Here is a 19,643-nt window from a genome sequence, read left to right on the forward strand (position 1 = left end):
TCAAATACCAGGGCCAGGAGTTTGGCCTACTGGTAGAGAGCTTGCCTAGAATGCACGAAGACCAGGGTTTGATTCCTTGGCACCACGTACGTAGAAAAACTAGAAGTGGTGTTGTGGCTCAAGTGGCAGAGTGTTAGCCTTGAGGAAAAAGCCCAAGGAAAGTGCTCAGGCCCTGAATTCAAGCCCCAGGATTGAAAAAAAAAAAAAATTACCATGACAGATCTGTTAACTGTTCTGAGTGGGTGATCTACAACAATCTATGTCCACTCTGAGAAGACCCAACACACTGGTGGATTGAGTGCTACATGGCACAAATAATAAGAAAGGGCTGCAACCTGCAAAATGCGTAAGTCATCAGTGTCTCTTCACAAAGTATGAAACTAGCTCCTGTTGTATGCCAGGCTCATCCAGAGGAGAGACAGCACTTTCAGGAGAAGGTGTGGCATCTAAGAAGCATGGAGATCATGTTGCTACTGTCTCTTTGGATGATCCTTGATTAAAGTGATACATAGCAGCTGGCACTGGTGGCTAATACCTGCCCTCCTCAGGAGGCTGAGCTCTGACTTCAAAGCCAGCCCAGACAGGAAAGCCTGTAAGATTTATCCCCAATTAACCACCAAAAAGCTGGAAGTGGAGCTGGGGTTCAAACAAGGAAGCCCAAGAACAACACAGACACACAAAACTATACAACTATACTAAAGAAAGAAAATGTGGATTTTTCTACCTAAAACTTGAGCTTCTCAACTCCAAATTCCAGATGCTTTCTGATAAAACTATTCTTAGTAAGTTCTGAGGGTGAAAGTCAGGATAAAAATGCCCAGGATTCTGCATGTGGGCATAAGAGCTCTCTGGTATAGTCCTTCAGCCTAGGTGCAAGATTAAAAGTGACCTTGACATCACGGCAAGTCAAATCCTAACAGTGATGTTAGAAAGAAAGCATAAGGACGAGACTCTGAATCCTTATAATACTGCGGGGTTCTAAGCATACATTCCTCAAAGAAGCCTAGATTATATCTGTAAGGTTTTTAGTTGAGTTTATATATAAAATGGTACATTCTGTGATATATAGAATAGATACCTTCACATCTTTCTCACCAAATTATAAACTGCCTAAGGACAGGCTCTGTTACTATTCATTCTCGACAGAGCCATTAAAAGAAAGCAGACAGAGCCTCTGCTCAAAACCACTGTGAGAATGTTCTAGGGTAGAAGGTTTCCAGAACTGGACCACAGTGAGAAAGCAGGAAGTCCTAGAGTTGTAAGCTAGCACCTGTGAGTTCTTCCCACCTTCACTGTGCTCTCACAGTGTTCCCTTTACCATTATCAGTATCAGCTGACCTTTGTCAACTGACCATCATTAAGTCAAGGTTGACTGTGACCTGGACAAGGTGATAATCCCATTTTCAATACATTCCACAGAAATTTGCTTGCAAACCTGTTAGCTTCAGTATCTCCTCTTTTCAACCACTGGAAGTACTCCACTATCTTCCAATTCCCCTCAAGTACAATTCCAAATCCTTCCCCTAACCCTTATGGCCTATGATCTACTTCTGCAGCCTGCATGGTCTCCTCTAACATTTTTTCCTTCCAGTCATCCAGCCAGCCAGTCCCCTGTTTGTCAGGTGAATGAGAATTGCTAGGAGCTATCTAAAATTACCACTGGCCTCCCTAGCTCTGTGGCGACATCTCTCATTAAAGTACACCATCCCATGTCACCTGTCACGTGCTCTCAGGGATATGTGAGAAGGCTGTTTAGAGTACCTGGACAGCATTAAGCATCCTCTTATCTGTGGGAAGTCCCATTGAAGGAGAACTCCTTTCTCACCTGAGGCAACAACAGTGCTTGCCCACAGTGTGTTCTCTATGCTGAGACTTTCATGGATGGGAGGGTCACTGTCTTCCTGTTCAGAGAAGGAAAGAAAACACACACAAAAAGCAAACTTAGCCATTTTTATAACTATTTAAGCAGTAAAACTTTAGTTACTGAAAGTGTGAGGTTTTTTTTTTAACAACTTTTAAGATGGTAAGGTTTATTTTATTTTATTTTGCCAGTCCTGGGCTTGATCTCAAGGCTAGAGCTCTACCACTTGAGCCTCAGCACCATTTCCGGCTTTTTTCTATGTAGGTGGTACCAAGGAATCGAACCCGGGTCTTTGTGCATGCTAGGCAAGCACTCTACCACTAAGCCAAATTCCTGACCCATGAAAGTGTGAGTTTTAAAAGGAAATGTAAGCCGAGTTACTCAGGAAGCTGAGATCTGAGCTCAAGGTTCAAACTCAGACTGGTAGGAAAGCCTGTGAGACTCTTATCTCCAATTAAGCACCAAAAAAGATGAAAGTGAGTTATGGCTCAAGTGGTAAAGCAAAAGAGTTCAGGGACAATGCCCATGCCTTAAGTATCAGCCTCATAACCACCATGCACACACACAAAACCCACTAAAAACAAAAGGACAAGGACCATATGATTCAAGAAAAAAACAGGTGAGTTTAGAAGCCAGTACCACTTCATAGATATATAATACATACATACATACATACATACATACATACATACATACATACATACATACATACATACTACATAAAAAACAAAGGAAAAAAAAAAAGGAACACACTGAGCCAGGTGTCTGTGACTCATGCCTGTAATCCTAGCTACTCAGAAGGTTGAGATCTGAGAATTGTGGTTAGAAATGAACCCAGGCAGGACACTTCGTGAGACTATTTTTTTTTCCTGTTGGTTATGGGGCTTGAACTCTGGACCTGAGCGCTGTCCTTAAACTCTTCAACTCAAGGCTACCATCCTACCCCTGTAGCCATAGCTCCACTTCTGGTTTTCTGGTAATTAATTGTAGATAAGAGTCTCTTTAGTGCCTGGCTGGCTTTGAACTGTGATCCTCAGATCTCAGCCTCTGGAGTAGGTAGGATTACAGGCATGAGCCACTGTATCGGTTTTCTATGAGATTCTTATCTCCAATAAACTACTCAGAAAAGTCAGAAGTGGAATTATGGCTCAAGTGGTACAGCAGTCACCTTAAACAAAAGAAGCTCAAGGACAGGGCCCAGGCACATACAGAAATAACCATCTCTCCAGACTCTATAAACAACCTCACAGGTCCTTTCACTTTGCATATCCATGGTTTGTCATAAGGCACCACATAATTTCTATAAGTGCTTTCCCAGATGATGACACTGCCTGCCATGCTTTGAATGTGATCAAGAGAGTGAAATAATAGAAAACTTTTAAAGATAGTGGTATCAACTGAAAATAAACCATAGCCATATATTAAAATCCCTTACTACAAGGCACTAATGGTATGTTATTAGCTGATAAAATAAATATAAGCTAAAAAAAAAAAGATACTGAATTCTTCTAATCTTAGTAATCAGGGGTAGAGGAGTCTTTAAAGAGTTTACCAGAATGCTATGACAAAACAAATGTGGAATACATCTAGTACTTGAAGAAATGTTCAAATATGCATACACCCAGATGATTTAATGGCTAGAAATGATGTAAACTTCATAGTATACCAACTATTATTGAAAGTCAAATGAATTGTTAAACTCTATCCTTATACTGACTCATGTATCAGGTGAGAAAGATCTTACCAAATGCTAACTATACTAAGAAATTAGAAAGTACTCCACAAGAACATGTGTGACATAAAAACACCTGAGAACTTGACATTTCCTCTAGTTTTCCCTTTCTGTCCAAAGCTTCTATGTAAATTGATCCTAGATTGAGTTATTCTCTCAGAACAAGAGTTTACCACCCTTAGTTTATGAAGACAAGAGTCCTATTAAACTGAATAAAAGATTTTAACTCACCCTGGTAAATGTTCCTTCAAAGCTGTGAATATCCAGTTGTGGCTTCTGAGCATAAACATAAGCACTGATAGAAAAAAGATCCTGGAATGCAAAAATAAGAGAAAAGGATTGATGTTACACTGAAATAAAATGACTTGGAATTTTTTCAATTATTAATTAAACTTTTCATGTTATGTGCGAGAGGTTTTGTTTTGTTTCTGATGGTATGAGGGTTTGTGTTTACTACCTGTCAGGCTAGGCTCCTAATAGGAGGTAGTTGTAACCTGTGACCTCAGCCAGATCTGTGGGTCAGGCAAGCCATCACAAGGAAGGGAAACTTTTCAACCCTTGCTACCTCTACTAGTCCCCAAGGAGACATCATGCTTGCTGAAGCTTGCAGCCGTGGACCAAGAGTTTCACACACATACCTTGGTGAGGCAATCTGGATACTGCATTCCACAGCTGAGAAAGCAATCTTAGCTAAGTCACTCCAAGACATATATATATATATTGATATATGGCTAGGATGAAAGGGACGAGGATGATCACAAAAGATCTTGAAAAGTTTTGAATATTCAGGATCTCCTCTTGAGCTCTGATTCTTAAACATATTGTGTCCTCCTGGTTAGGTTAGATTACATTAAAAAATGTATTTTGCGAAAGAATGCTTTTGTCCTTCCTGCCTATAATCCCAGGTGAAACATTTGAGGAAGAGCTGGGGACATAAAAAGACTGACAAATGGGATGCCATCATTTTATAAGAACAAAACCTTGGAGACTGGGGGGGACACAATGACTTTTATCACCAAAACTAGCTAGAGGTTTCCCCTCATGCTGCCTTAGCAAGTTCCTCACGTGGTACGCTCAAATAGCATATGACAGTACAGGAGGTTAAGATCAGCTCTGTGGTGGATGGACTTTGTATTAGCTGACTAAAGGACATGTCTACTGAGACAGCGGGAAAAAGGACCCAACTCTCCCCAGGGCACTAGGGAAGGGGCTGGACACTAGTGAGAATTATTAAATGTGGAATACAGTGGTGAAGTTTAGTTTTGTGTTGAGTTTCCTTTAAGTATTGTAAGCAGTCCATAAGGTGTTTTTTCTGTGAGTGAAGGGGACCTAGAGAGTGGACCACTCAGGCTTCTGAATGGCAGCAGAACACCTTCCTTTACACCTTGTAGCCTGGAATGGGGACTGCAAAACTGCTCACCTTCTAGGCAGTCCTTTCTCCAGTGTGGGATGTCACATGTCAAGTATGATTTGGCTGTCAGAGCAGCACTGGACTACCTCGTTTGGGCTGTGTATTCATCAAGCTTCAGTGCATGAATCAGAAAAATTTTAGATCTTACAACAGAAGGATTTCACATGCACAACACAAGGGATCCAAAGGCAGACAAAGAGATGAAGCTTATTGCTGAACCTCCAAAATCACTCTGGATCATTATTAAAACAATCCTTCATGAAAGATGCCATTATCAGGACCAAGACTGCTAGATGACAAAAGAGCATTACACCAGGTGTGTAGACCACTTGCACAGGGTTGATCTCCTACAAACCTTGAAGCCAAGCTACAGCTCAAGGTCTCAGACTCAATGAGGACACCTGCCAACAGACAACATAACAGGCCAAAGGACACCACCGCCTTACCTGTTTCTCAAATTCTTGTAAGTACACTCAACTATGGATGCTAAACTGCCAACCCTTCCAGGGCTGGGGAAAAAGAAGACTGATTCTCTAGTCACCAGGTAACAGAGGTGATGGAACAGGGCTGAAAACATTAGCTTACTGCAAGAGTTCCAACTGCACCGTAAGACCACACAGGGACAACTTACGGTCAAGTTAAGCAACAACTAGTTTAATGTGACAGTTGTAGAAAAAGGTCCAAAGCATCCAATAAGTTGCCAAAATAGCTTATGTATGATATAGCAAATCTGAAGTGACTCCTACTTTATCTTATTTGCATTTATTTATTTACTTAATGTTTTGGTACTGGGCTTTGAACTTAAAGAGTATCATGTCTGCTAGGCAGACTCTAAGGCACCTACCCAGATCTTGATCTGCCCGTTTTAAGCAGGGATGAAAGGTGCACACTACTATGCCTGGTTCTTTTGTTGAGATGGAATCTTAGACTTTTTGCTTGAGCTGACCTGGAATTACAAACTTCTCCATCTTATCTTCCTTTGTGCCTACAAAGATAAGCATGCATCACTGTGTCAGGCTAAGAGCTGAGGAGGGGTCTTGTGAACTTTTCTGCCTGGATTAGTGTCAAACTGTGATCCCCTCATTCTCAGCCTCCCAAGTAGCTAGAAACATAGGTGCGAACTACCAGTGCCCAGCTGAATAACTCCTCATTTAAAAAACTACAGTCACAGTGATTTTCAAACCATGAACCTTTTATACCAGACTACATCTGAAAACAGGAAAGAAAAAGCTAGCAACAATCCTCCTTTCTCCATGCACATGAATATTTAGAAGAGTGTGTTTCATCTAGTATATTAGACATCAAATGACTGAATAATGACACAATAATGAGAATGTCATTTGAGGCTTTTCATGATAATTTAAAAATCATTCTGAAGTTTTCAATAATCTAGGAAAGCCTCTGCTATTAGGTCAAGGGCAACATTTGTTCACATTACTTAAAGGTCATTAAAATACATCCTTGATCATAACATGTGGTTCATTACAAATAAAATTGCCTTTTGTTCAATAAAACTAATTAAATGTAAATGGTATTGTTTACTGCTATATGGATCTTTTGAAATAAATCAGCAAGTCATGATTTATTGAAAATTACTGAGGTCTCATGGTTGTTAATAAATTTGCTTGATCACAAAAGCCAGAAAACTATTTCCCAAATGTCTACTGTGCCCTGGATCACTACCGCCTACACCCCTCCCCAGCCCTGCAGTGCCTAGGATCAGTGTTCCCCCTCCCAGACCTGCAGTGCCTGGGATCAGTGTCATCCCCCCCCCAGGCCTGCAGTACCTGGGATCAGTGCCCCCCCCCCAGCCTTGCAGTGCCTGGGATCAGTGTCCACCCCCCAGCCCTGCAGTGCCTGGGATCAGTGTCCACCCCCGAGCCCTGCAGTGCCTGGGATCAGTGTCCACCCCCGAGCCCTGCAGTGCCTGGGATCAGTGTCCACCCCCGAGCCCTGCAGTGCCTGGGATCAGTGTCCACCCCCCCCCAGCCCTGCAGTACCTGGGATCAGTGTCCACCCCCCAGCCCTACAGTACCTGGGATCAGTGCCCCCCCCCAGCCCTGCAGTACCTGGGATCAGTGCCCCCCCCAGCCCTGCAGTACCTGGGATCAGTGCCCCCCCCCAGCCCTGCAGTACCTGGGATCAGTGTCCACCCCCCAGCCCTACAGTACCTGGGATCAGTGCCCCCCCCAGCCCTGCAGTACCTGGGATCAGTGTCTACCCCCAGCCCTGCAGTGCCTGGGATCAGTGTCCACCCCCCCTCCAGCTCTGCAGTACCTGGGATCAGTGCCCCCCCCCCAGCCCTGCAGTACCTGGGATCAGTGTCCACCCCCCCAAACCTTCAGTGCCTGGGATCAGTGTCCACCCCCAGCCCTGCAGTACCTGGGATCAGTGCCCCCCCCCAGCCCTGCAGTACCTGGGATCAGTGTCCACCCCCCAGCCCTACAGTACCTGGGATCAGTGCCCCCCCCAGCCCTGCAGTACCTGGGATCAGTGTCTACCCCCAGCCCTGCAGTGCCTGGGATCAGTGTCCACCCCCCCTCCAGCTCTGCAGTACCTGGGATCAGTGCCCCCCCCCAGCCCTGCAGTACCTGGGATCAGTGTCCACCCCCCCAAACCTTCAGTGCCTGGGATCAGTGCCCCCCCCCAGCCCTGCAGTACCTGGGATCAGTGTCCACCCCCCCAAACCTTCAGTGCCTGGGATCAGTGTCCACCCCCAGCCCTGCAGTACCTGGGATCAGTGTCTACCCCCCCCCACAGCCCTGCAATGCCTGGGATCAGTGCCCCCCCCCAGCCCTGCAGTACCTGGGATCAGTGCCCCCCCCCAGCCCTGCAGTGCCTGGGATCAGTGTCCACCCCCCAGCCCTGCAGTACCTGGGATCAGTGTCCACCCCCAGCCCTGCAGTGCCTGGGATCAGTGTCCACCCCCCCTCCAGCTCTGCAGTACCTGGGATCAGTGTCCACCCCCCCAAACCTTCAGTGCCTGGGATCAGTGTCCACCCCCAGCCCTACAGTACCTGGGATCAGTGTCCACCCCCCAAAACCTTCAGTGCCTGGGATCAGTGTCCACCCCCAGCCCTGCAGTGCCTGGGATCAGTGTCCACCCCCAGCCCTGCAGTACCTGGGATCAGTGTCCACCCCAGCCCTGCAGTACCTGGGATCAGTGTCCACCCCAGCCCTGCAGTACCTGGGATCAGTGCCCCCCCCAGCCCTGCAGTACCTGGGATCAGTGTCCACCCCCCCAAACCTTCAGTGCCTGGGATCAGTGTCCACCCCCCAGCCCTGCAGTACCTGGGATCAGTGTCCACCCCCCCAAACCTTCAGTGCCTGGGATCAGTGTCCACCCCCAGCCCTGCAGTGCCTGGGATCAGTGTCCACCCCCAGCCCTGCAGTACCTGGGATCAGTGTTCACCCCAGCCCTGCAGTACCTGGGATCAGTGTCCACCCCAGCCCTGCAGTACCTGGGATCAGTGTCCACCCCAGCCCTGCAGTACCTGGGATCAGTGCCCCCCCCAGCCCTGCAGTGCCTGGGATCAGTGTCCACCCCCCCAGCCCTGCAGTACCTGGGATCAGTGCCCCCCCCAGCCCTGCAGTACCTGGGATCAGTGTCCACCCCCCAGCCCTGCAGTACCTGGGATCAGTGCCCCCCCCCCAGCCCTGCAGTGCCTGGGATCAGTGTCCACCCCAGCCCTGCAGTACCTGGGATCAGTGTCCACCCCCCCTCCAGCCCTGCAGTACCTGGGATCAGTGCCCCCCCCCAGCCCTGCAGTGCCTGGGATCAGTGTCTACCCCCCCAAACCTTCAGTACCTGGGATCAGTGTCCACCCCAGCCCTGCAGTGCCTGGGATCAGTGTCCACCCCCCCCCAGCCCTGCAGTACCTTGGATCAGTGTCTACCCCCCCAAACCTTCAGTACCTGGGATCAGTGTCCACCCCAGCCCTGCAGTACCTGGGATCAGTGTCCACCCCAGCCCTGCAGTACCTGGGATCAGTGTCCACCCCCAGCCCTGCAGTACCTGGGATCAGTGTCCACCCCAGCCCTGCAGTACCTGGGATCAGTGTCCACCCCAGCCCTGCAGTACCTGGGATCAGTGCCCCCCCCAGCCCTGCCGTGCCTGGGATCAGTGTCCACCCCCCCCCCAGCCCTGCAGTACCTTGGATCAGTGTCCACCCCCCCAAACCTTCAGTACCTGGGATCAGTGTCCACCCCCAGCCCTGCAGTACCTGGGATCAGTGTCCACCCCAGCCCTGCAGTACCTTGGATCAGTGTCCACCCCAGCCCTGCAGTACCTGGGATCAGTGTCCACCCCAGCCCTGCAGTACCTGGGATCAGTGTCCACCCCAGCCCTGCAGTACCTGGGATCAGTGTCCACCCCAGCCCTGCAGTACCTGGGATCAGTGTCCACCCCCAGCCCTGCAGTACCTGGGATCAGTGTCCCCCCAGCCCTGTAGTACCTGGGATCAGTGTCCACCCCCCCCCACAGCCCTGCAATGCCTGGGATCAGTATCCACCCCCCCCCCACAGCCCTGCAACGCCTGGGATCAGTGTCCACCCCCCCCCACAGCCCTGCAATGCCTGGGATCAGTGTCCAACCCCCCCCCACAGCCCTGCAATGCCTGGGATCAGTGTCCACCTCCCCCCCCGGCACCCAGCTCTGCAGTGCCTGGGATCAGCGCCTTCCCTGTCAGGGCAGTGCCTGGGATCTGTGCTCTCTCCACTGTCCTGTGTATGTCCACAATAAAATTAAGAGCCATCTGAAACCACTTTAAAATACTTATACATCATATTACACAGATATGCTGAGCTAGAACTGCTGCAAGGAGTATTTTATTAACTAGTATGATATTTATCCCTTACTTTGCCACCACAGAGCACATATACGGCTGTGTGACCGCCCTGGCCATTCCTGCATCCAAATGGACACCTCACAGGGCAGGAGAAGAGACACAGGCTCTGAGTTCAGGAGATGCTCATGGACACTGAACTGCTCAGCTCGCAACTGTTCATGATGCCAACACTAGATATTCAGCCTGGCCCGGGCATAGAGGGGCAAGCTGCAGGGCTAGGAAGGGCACAGGGTTCCACTGTTCTCTGCTGTCGTTCTTTGGCAGAAATGAGGTTGAAACTCGACGACTTGGATTCATTAAAGAGATACTATACCATTAGAGCCATACCCCAGGCCTTCTCTGGATTTTCCAGGTAGGGTCTCATGTGACCTGCTCTGGACTATGCAGCTGAGATAACAGACACCCAGAAACAAACTCAACGTTGTCCGCTGAGATGGGGGGGGTCTCACTAGTGCCTTGCATGGCCTGGTCTCAAACACTCTCCACATGCTTCCTGAGTAGCAGGGGAGACAGGTATACACCACCCTACATCGCTGTTTTGACTAGTCAAGAGCTGAGAGGTGCTTCTGAACAACTAAGGAGTGTAGTAGGTTGCCAAAGAGCTAGAGGAAGCATGCCCTCCCTAGCACTAAGACTAAGTAAGCAGTGAAGTACACAGGACCTTGACTTACTCAATAAAATTTAAGAATAAGACTTAAGAAGATCAAGTTAGCAAGGTGGGAATAGAGGGTAACATAATATACAAGAGATATACACAGAATATGCCAGGATGTGGCTCAGTGTAGAGCACCTGTCTAGCATAAGCAAGGCCCTATGTGTAACCCTCAGCCTAACAAAATATTTTCCAAGTCCTACATATACACAAATACACACAAAAATGTTTGTGTCCAAGATAGAAAAAATTAAAGGTAGGCTGCATAGTTGTACATGTCTCATTTTATACTATACACACATCTACATATAATTTTCAAGTGGCAAACACCAACATGAAATAGCAAAGATGAGGAGCAAAATAAAAAGCTGTGCATAACAGTACTCACCTGTCATCCAGCTATGCAGAAAGCATAAATAAATAGGAGGATAGTAGTCCAGGTTCCCCAAGCATAAATTCCAGACCCTATCTCAAAAACAACCAAAGCAAAAAGGGTTGGGTGTGTGTGTGTGGCTCAAGGGTTAGAGCACCTACTTAACAAAAATACAGAACACACAGGGAATAAATTCTAACTCAGGAACAACCTGAAATATGGGCCACACTAAAATGCTTCAATAAACAAATTATCTCCAAGTCCTCAACATGCTGAATATATTTTGTTTCTAAAAAGTCTAACACAAAGAAGAATGAGGAGGCTCCTACCACCCCTGAGAATTACAAGCTGTGTGCAATAGGGCAGTTATTCCTGCCCTAACAAACCAGATGAGATAGAGCAATTCACCTGTAAGCACTCACCCTCCTTCCCTTAACCAATACTGCTTAGAAAAACATTACTCCTAGACAATCTGTCTTCCTTTACCATCCACAAAATACCAGACAATCATACAAGACAGTTTCTAACATTGAGATCAACATTACATGTACATGAATACACAGTAAACACCACATGGCCTCAATTGCAGCAGGAGATGGAAAAGAAATGGGGAAGGGAGGGCAAGTTAGACCCAGGATGAAACCTGGTTCCAACTCTCCCAAACCAACATCTTAATGGCTGCATTGGGGCAGGAGTAGCTGCTGTATTCCACACAGCTAAGGAGTAAACCAGTGAGCAACATCTAATCTCCCCCATTCAAAACTACCTAAAACAGATTATAAGCTGGGAAACACAGAAGCTATTCTGGCACCATTTTAAATGATCCTTCCTAAGGAATAAGGCAATGATACCGTTTATCTTCAAGACAGGAGTAAGTTCTCAGGTGTCAACAGAAACACCCTTACCACCCAGATACTACTGCCAAAGAACAAAGGGGTGCATGGTCTCGGTGGTGCTCACCCCCAGAGCTGGCAGCCGTTGCGTGCAGCTCACCGCCACCTTCAGCTTCCAGTCAGTCTCTCCATCAAGCTGGTCTGTTCTAATAAAACACGAGCCTTGAAGTTAAAGGAGAAAAAGTCACCACTCTGGAACAAGTGCATGGCAGAAGTTTCCCCTGAGCTGTAAGTACAGTCAAAGCACAGCTTAACAGGAAGTTCCCAGAACAAAGAACTTTACAGGACTCATTTCAGATAACACTGTTTCACTCAAAGAACAAGTCTGGGAAAAAGACATAGTCACTAAACGTTTGCAGTTGTTTATATTCTATTTGGTGCTGTTGCCTATAGAAGTTTTTTATGTAGCTGTGTGCATGTGCATGCGTGTATATATTTCCATAACACGGGGGCCTGAACCCAGGGTTTCAGGTAAACTTAGAGAAACTCAGTTATACCCCTAGCCCTAATAATTAGCCTTGTCTAATAATGTTAACTGACATTTTTAAAAGTTATACCATTTTTACTTTTAATCTGATTTGATAATAACATATATATTAAAAACGTCCAAATAATATTACCTTACTAAAATAAATGCTACATTTACCACAATAAAACATGTATTGAAAGGCACAGCTATAATGAAATGCAACCAACAAATTTCAAATATGAACAAATATCAAATTATAAAAAGCTATTTACCCTGAGACCATGCCCAACATCCTTTTTTAGAATCTACCCTACAGGGGGCAGGGAGTTTGGCCTAGTGGTAGAGTGCTTGCCTAGCATGCACAAAGACCTGGGTTCGATTCCTCGGTACCACATACATAGAAAAAAGCCAGAAATGGTGCTGAGGTTCAAGTGGTAGAGTTCTAGCCTTGAGAAAGTCCAAGGAAAGTGCTCAGGCCCTGAGCTCAAGCCCAGGACTGGCACAAAAAAAAAAAAAAAAAAAAAAAAAAGAATCTTCCCTACAGATAGAACAACAAATATACAAAGTGACGTGTGCAATATTGTTTATAACAACAAAAGGTTAAGGACAGATGACTAGAGAAGCTGAATAAAGTTGTACAGGCAACAATTAGAAAAAAAAAAACGAGAAACAAAACAAAAGCAAATCTCAGTGTCCTAATGTGGGAAGAAAAAAGGTACAGAGCATTATACGTAAAGTTTTACCTTTTAGGTAAGAGCAATGGAAGAGCAGAGAAAGAAAAAGAAGGTGAGGGAGAGCCAGTGTGTGTATATATGTATACATGAGGTTTTTAATGAGCATCTGTATGTAAGTAGCTGTGTATACAAGGTATCTGTGTGTGTGTGTGTGTGTGTGTGTGTGTTATCTGTCTATATGCATGAATCCTTGTGTCAGTCTACATGTAGTTCTATGTGTGTACCCTGTGTTTACATGTATCTGTTTATGTATACCTCTTCCTATGTGCATGCATGTAGCTGTATGTATACCTACACGTGCATGCTATTGACACAAGTGTCTTTATGTGCATAAGTATAGCTTAATGCATCCACATGAATGTTTATGTACATCTTTTCAAGTGCATGAATCCCTGTGTATCTTCATGTAGGTATCTACACATCTTTAGATGTGCATAAGCAGATATGTATATACAGCCAAGTTCATTTGAAAATCACACATACTTTACAGAATTGAAAACATAATTACACCAAATGTTTAAAAAAAATCAATTCTTAAGATTAAGGGAAGCAGATAAAAACATAACAAATTCATGTTTAATCACAAAGAGAATTCATTTGAGTCACTTTTCCAGTTTAAGAAAAAAGATTGGCAGTACTCAGGTTGAAACTAGGGCCTTGGGCTTGTTAGGTAGGCACTCTACCACGTTTTCCTTTGGTAAGTTTTGAAAGGGTTACACATTTATCTCTGGGTGGCCTAGACCACAATGCTCCTATATGCATTTCCTATACAAAGCTACAATGATAGATGTGCTCCATCATTTTTAACTTGATCAAGATAGTGTCTTGCAAGCCTTTGGCCCAGGTTAGCTTTGAGCCACAATTCTCTCCAACTCAGGGTCCTGAGCACCTACGATTACAGGCCTAACCCTTTGGTGCCCAGAGAGTTCCAATTTTATTCTGTCCACTTTGCCCTGGGTTTGTCTTCTAAATTTTAAATAACAGATAAGATTCTAGAATGTCTTAAATTTCTAACACTGTTTCTCAAAGTGGGACCTAAATCTAAAGACCTCTGCGAACATATTAAACATTGCAAAATGTATAATTGCCTTCCTCTGAAAGATACATTTCATGCTAACTAATTATATGCTCTATGTAAAATTTAGGAGAAAAATGACATTTTTTCCTAAGCATAGTTAATATTAAATTCCTAGTGATATGATTGGAGCTCAAGGTATTGCAGAAGTGGGAACAAATGGGAACAAGTTGGCTGCATTACAAGAACCAATCTAATAATTTTTTCACAGAAAGCACTAAATATAACTGTTGTGAGCTGAAGGTCAACAAAAGTGAATATTAAACTGGTATGCCTATATCCTATTACAGACTTCTTATTACTTCATTTTATTTTGTATAACTGACAAGGGTTGACAGGGGAGGACAGGTTTAATGACCACCACATTAAGATCAGGTATGTCACACTGGACAGTCTCATAAAGTGGTGATGCCAAGGGGCCAGGAGTTTGGCCTAGTGGTAGAGAGCTTGCCTAGCATGCACGAAGACCCAGGTTCAATTCCTCAGTACCACATACATAGAAAAAAGCCAGAAGTGGTGCTGAGGCTCAAGTAGTAGAGCTCCAGCCTTGAGAAAATCCAAGGACAGTGCTCAAGCCCAGGACTACCAAAAAAAAAATGGTGATGCCAAGCCTATCCCAGCATAACCAGTCACCTGCAGCACTAGGAGGAGGCCTGCAGAGCTCACAGCTGCACAACTCTGAAAGAGATGGGTCGCAGCAGATGACCAACAAAAAAACAGACATTGACTTTGCAGATATAATACCAGATCATTAGCCATTAAGCTTAATTTTTAAAATCATTTATATGACTTAATGGCTCTGAATGAAAATTTCCATCTGGCAAGATGAATACTACTACAGAGACAACCTAGATGAAGACAATATCATTTACCACCCCTAGGGCCCATTAACAGGTGACAGCTGAGGTACTGTAATATGTCACAAAGACATAGACTAAAATGTCATCAGTTAGGATACAAGTGAAAAAGATATTGGCATTTATAAGAGATTGATGAAAATTAGTTCGAAAGCATTAATTTCTCCTAATACCACTGACAGAACTGTGTGCACTCAAGAGATATTTGATCTGAATTAAGAAATTGATGAAGCAATTGATTAATTGGAATTTAGGCCATCAGTCACCAGATCCATCAACAGCTTCATTTATATTCTAAAAAATCCTCGGTTGGCTCAATAGAGTAACTCTATATGAATACATAGTCAAAAACAGAGCCATAGACCAACTCACCCAGGTTATACTGACTAGCTCAGCCATACTGAGACCGTGCAAATTTACACTCCAGAGCTGACCAAGGCTAAACAGGTAATATGCAATAATATGCAATATATCACAGGATTTTTTCAAACTAAAAGTGAAAAGCCAAAAATATTAAAAGTGGTTTAACAAAAAAAGTGCCAAAATACTAAATCAGCAACAATATAAAAGAAATAAAAATAATACCTGCTTTCTCTGATGTTCTAAGAAACACCATGTCAGAGGGAATTCTTTGATTCTGCAAAAAGTAGTATAAAATATTAATTACATATACTGATATATAGTAACACAATTCCATTCCAAAGCAGAATTAGCTAATAAAACTAAAAGAAGGTTTGAACTAAATATCTGCTGAATATTCTTAATTTATAGATGAAAACTTAATATTCAGATCCATATTTCAATTGAACCGCCAAGACTTAACTATCAGTGACCCTTGCAGATGGCATTCAGTGCTGACATACAAACACTCCATTTATGCAGAATGTTGAGTATCCAGCTAGGTAACATAGCTCTGCTACACCTCAGTCACTTAACAGGGCAGTTAGTGCCTTACGAAAACTGCACCCTCCGCTGGGCCCAGATGGCTCCTGCATACAATCAATCCTAGCAGCTCAGGAGACTAAGATCTGAGAACCGAGCTTTGGAGCCCATCTAGGAGAGATTCTTACCTCCAATTAGCCAGCAAAAAAATTGGAAGTAGAGACACAACTCAAGTAGAGCACCAGCTATGAGTGAAAAAGCCTAATAAGAGCTCGAGGCTCTGGAAAATGAGGACAGGGTTGGCCAAGGTCAACCCCAAAAAAGAACATCATCAATAAACAGAAAACAGGCATGAATAAACAAATGTGAAGTTAGGCAAACGAAAGCATCACAACATGATCTATGCTTTCATGAGACGAAAAAGAAGCAATTCAGATAGCCTGTAACATGCAAAAAGGTTTACTAGTCACTTCATTATTATAAATAATCTTACCAACTGAAAAACCTAAAGGAAAAATTAAATAAGAATTAAAAGTGCATCACTGAAAAAGTACTTCACATGTTTTTGTTTGTTAAGCACTAAATAAAGGCCAGGTGCAGTGGCTCACATCTGTAATCCCAGCTACCCCAAAGACAGAGACCAAAAGCATCAAGGTTCAAAGGACAGCCTGGGCAAAAAGTGAATCCTCACTTCAAAAATCAATTTGGGTGTAATGATTCACACAATAGGAGGCAAGTAGTAGGATCATGATCCAAGGCTAGCTCAAGTGAAAAGTGAGACCCTCGCTGAAAACTACAGAACAAAAAGAAAGGAGCAAGGCTTGGTTCAAGTGGTATAGGCTTGATTAGCACACTAAATGTCTTGAGTTTAAACTCCTATTATACAAAAACAAACAAACAAACAAACAAAAACTAGACACATATAATAATGAAATGGTCTTCTTGACAGTTAGTAAAAAGACACTTTGGATGAAACTATTCCTAACATTATAGCTAGTTAAGATCAACAGACTCCCAAGGGAGAGGCCACAGTGGAAACTGTAGAAAATTTTAATTGGAAAGTAATAAAAGTTTCAACAAGAAAGTGAGTAGGAAGACAAAATCAGAAAAGATATAAAGAGGAAAATATCCCTATTAAAGAAAACACATGCTCTTAAAGCCAAGAAACAAAAATAGGCAACAAACCCCAAAGAAAATACAATATAATTAAATATGGGAGCAAAAATTCATGACGTCATTATATAGGCACATGCAAAGATAAATATATAGATATAGATATGTACCTGTAATAGCAAGAAAGAAGATATTTGAGTAATGTCCATTTTAAAAAATCAACATTAAAATGAACTAATATTTTTCAAGATCTCTACATAAAAATACAAAATATTATGAAAGAAACTGAGTACAATTTAAACATATCATGTTCAGCAAGTAAAATGTACAATACTGCAAAAAACTCTAATGTCCATAAATCAAGCCATATGTTCAACACAAATCTAATTTTTATTTATTTATTTATATATATATTTTTTGCCAGTCCTGGGGCTTGAACTCAGGGCCTGAGAACTGTCCTTCGGTTTTCCTCAAGGCCAGCTCTCTACCACTTCAGCCACAGCACCACTTCTGGCTTTTTTTTCTATGTATGTGGTACTGAGGGATTGAACCTGGATCTTTGTGCATGCTAGGCAAGAGCTCTACCACTAGGCCAAACTCCCAGCCCATGAATCTAATTAAAAAAAACAAACAAAAAAAACTTGGCCTTGGCCTGTTTTCTTTTTGATGGAAATTGACAAGATTTTCCACATGTATACAGGAAAATACCAGATCAAGAAATACCAAAATGAGCTTCAGGTCTGACTACAACCTACCGAATAATAAGATTATACCAGAGGAATTCACAGACAATAGGCAGTTATGCCAATCAAAACTAGAGGGTCTAGAAATAAATGGATGCCAGATTTATGAGGCTTTGACACTATTGTTTTCTGTGGAAATTATGGTCTTTTCAATAATGTTGGAAATCTGGATACCCACAGGGAATGAGTATTGCCTATTCACATTCCAAATATACAAGTGAGGGCTACCTTGCATGTGTGTGTCAAAGATCCATTCAGGTGACAGAGTATCATTAATAATATACAACTTTTGAATTGGCCCAAGCTTTCTGGACACTGGAATGGACAGAGCTTGGGCTCAGGGCTTGAGCACTGTCCTTGGGCTTTCTCAAGGCTAGAGCTCTATCACTTGAGTCTCAGCACCACTTCCGGCTTTTTTTTTTTTTTTTTTGCTATGTATGTGGGATACCGAGGAATTGAACCCAGATCTTCGTGCATGCTAGGCAAGCACTCTACCACTAGGCCAAACTCCGGGCCCCAGCCACTAAACTTTTAAAACAGCTACATCAAGTGTCAAAGGACCATGCATTTCAACCGGTAATTATATACTAGGTCAACACTGTTTAGATTACTGCAATTTTATATTGTGTTTTGAACTGGAAAAGTATGACTATGTAAAACTTGTTCATCTTTACTGGGCCCGCTGCATTAAAGAAACTTGTCGGTGTCTTAAAAAGAAATTAGCTGGGTTTTGAGATGAATAGCATCAATCTACAGAATAATTTGAGAAGTACCAATACAGCCACGCATGTTGCTCATGCTGTAATCCCAATTACTCAGGAGTGAAAACAGAGGGAAGGCAGCTGAAGCTAAAGTTAGCAAGGCTTCCATCTCAATCAACAAGCCTGTCATGGAGGATCTTAAGTATAATCCCAGACATATGTCATAGGGAAAGGGCTAGGGATGGTCAGATGCCAGCATAGGCCTTCTCCCCCCACCCTTGCAAAAAAAAAAAAAAGTAACAAACAAAAAGAGCTGGAAGTGTGGTTCACGTAGAGTGTTTGCATACAAGTGCAAGGCCCTGAGTACAACTCAGTGTTGCCAAAAGGAAAGAGGAGGAAAAAAATTATCTAGCTGCACAGGATGTCTTTCTATTTACTTAGATCTGTTTAATATCTTTCAACCATGTTGTTTTGTTTTGTTTTGTCTTGTTTTGCCAGTCGTGAGGCTTGAACTCTGGGCCTAAGTGCTATCATCCCTGAGTTCTTCAGCTCAAGGCTAATACTCTACCACTTGAGCCACGATTGCCACTTCCGGTTTTCAGGCGGTTAATTGGAGATAAGAGTCTCACGGACTTTCATGCCTGGGCTGGCTTTGAACCAAGACTCTCAGATCTCAGCCTCCGGAGAGCCACCAGCAACCAGCTATATTGCTTAACTTTTAAAAAACATTGTATTTTTAGGGAAAAAAATAAGTAACTCGTAGAAATAGAAATCAACAGATAAACAAGGGAGCAGATGGAAAGCCAAGAAGACATTGACATTGTGCAGAAAAGGACACAAGTGATGTGTTCAAAGGCAACCAGGCAGAGGCCCCCTGCGTAAGAGCCACACATGCAGATTGTTCATTCAGTCCACTGAGACCGTCAGGAGTTTGAGCAGTGCCATACCCGGCTCCACTGTCTTCCTATGGCTTCTTCCTACCAGTACATAACTATTCTTTCCTAGTTCTTTTCTGTTTTACTTCCATTCATCTTATCCCCTTCGAAGTATTAAGTCTATAATTATGTACACTATCTGCAACTATATGCAACTACATATTGACCATAGGTTAACTATGCATGCTCTGCTGTATGTGAATATATAAATATGTAAATCTGCATATCATACAGCTACTTATACAAGTAAGCTCCAGAAAATGAAGCATTACTAATATTCTTACACAATTCTGTTGTCAAGTGAAATAATTTTGATAATGTAACACTCAGCAGTTAACATGTACCTTATTTTGAACAAAATATAA

The 19,643-nt window shown here is 43.6% G+C and overlaps 1 protein-coding gene across 1 annotated transcript in view; it reads right to left on the minus strand.

The window, feature by feature from the left end:
* Positions 1-19,643, minus strand: part of Atp9b (ATPase phospholipid transporting 9B) — a 144,751-nt gene that overhangs the window by 88,727 nt on the left and 36,381 nt on the right. The window contains exons 7-10 of the mRNA XM_090352949.1: positions 15,490-15,541; positions 11,837-11,931; positions 3,825-3,905; positions 1,826-1,901 (exon numbers count right to left, since the gene is read on the minus strand). Of these exons, the coding sequence (XP_090209075.1) occupies positions 1,826-1,901; positions 3,825-3,905; positions 11,837-11,931; positions 15,490-15,541 (304 nt within the window). The remainder of the gene's footprint in view (positions 1-1,825; positions 1,902-3,824; positions 3,906-11,836; positions 11,932-15,489; positions 15,542-19,643) is intronic.

This window comes from Megascapheus bottae, chromosome 19 (assembly GCF_031878675.1).
Source record: "Megascapheus bottae isolate mThoBot1 chromosome 19, mThoBot2.hap1, whole genome shotgun sequence".
Classification (NCBI taxonomy): Eukaryota; Metazoa; Chordata; class Mammalia; order Rodentia; family Geomyidae; genus Megascapheus; species Megascapheus bottae.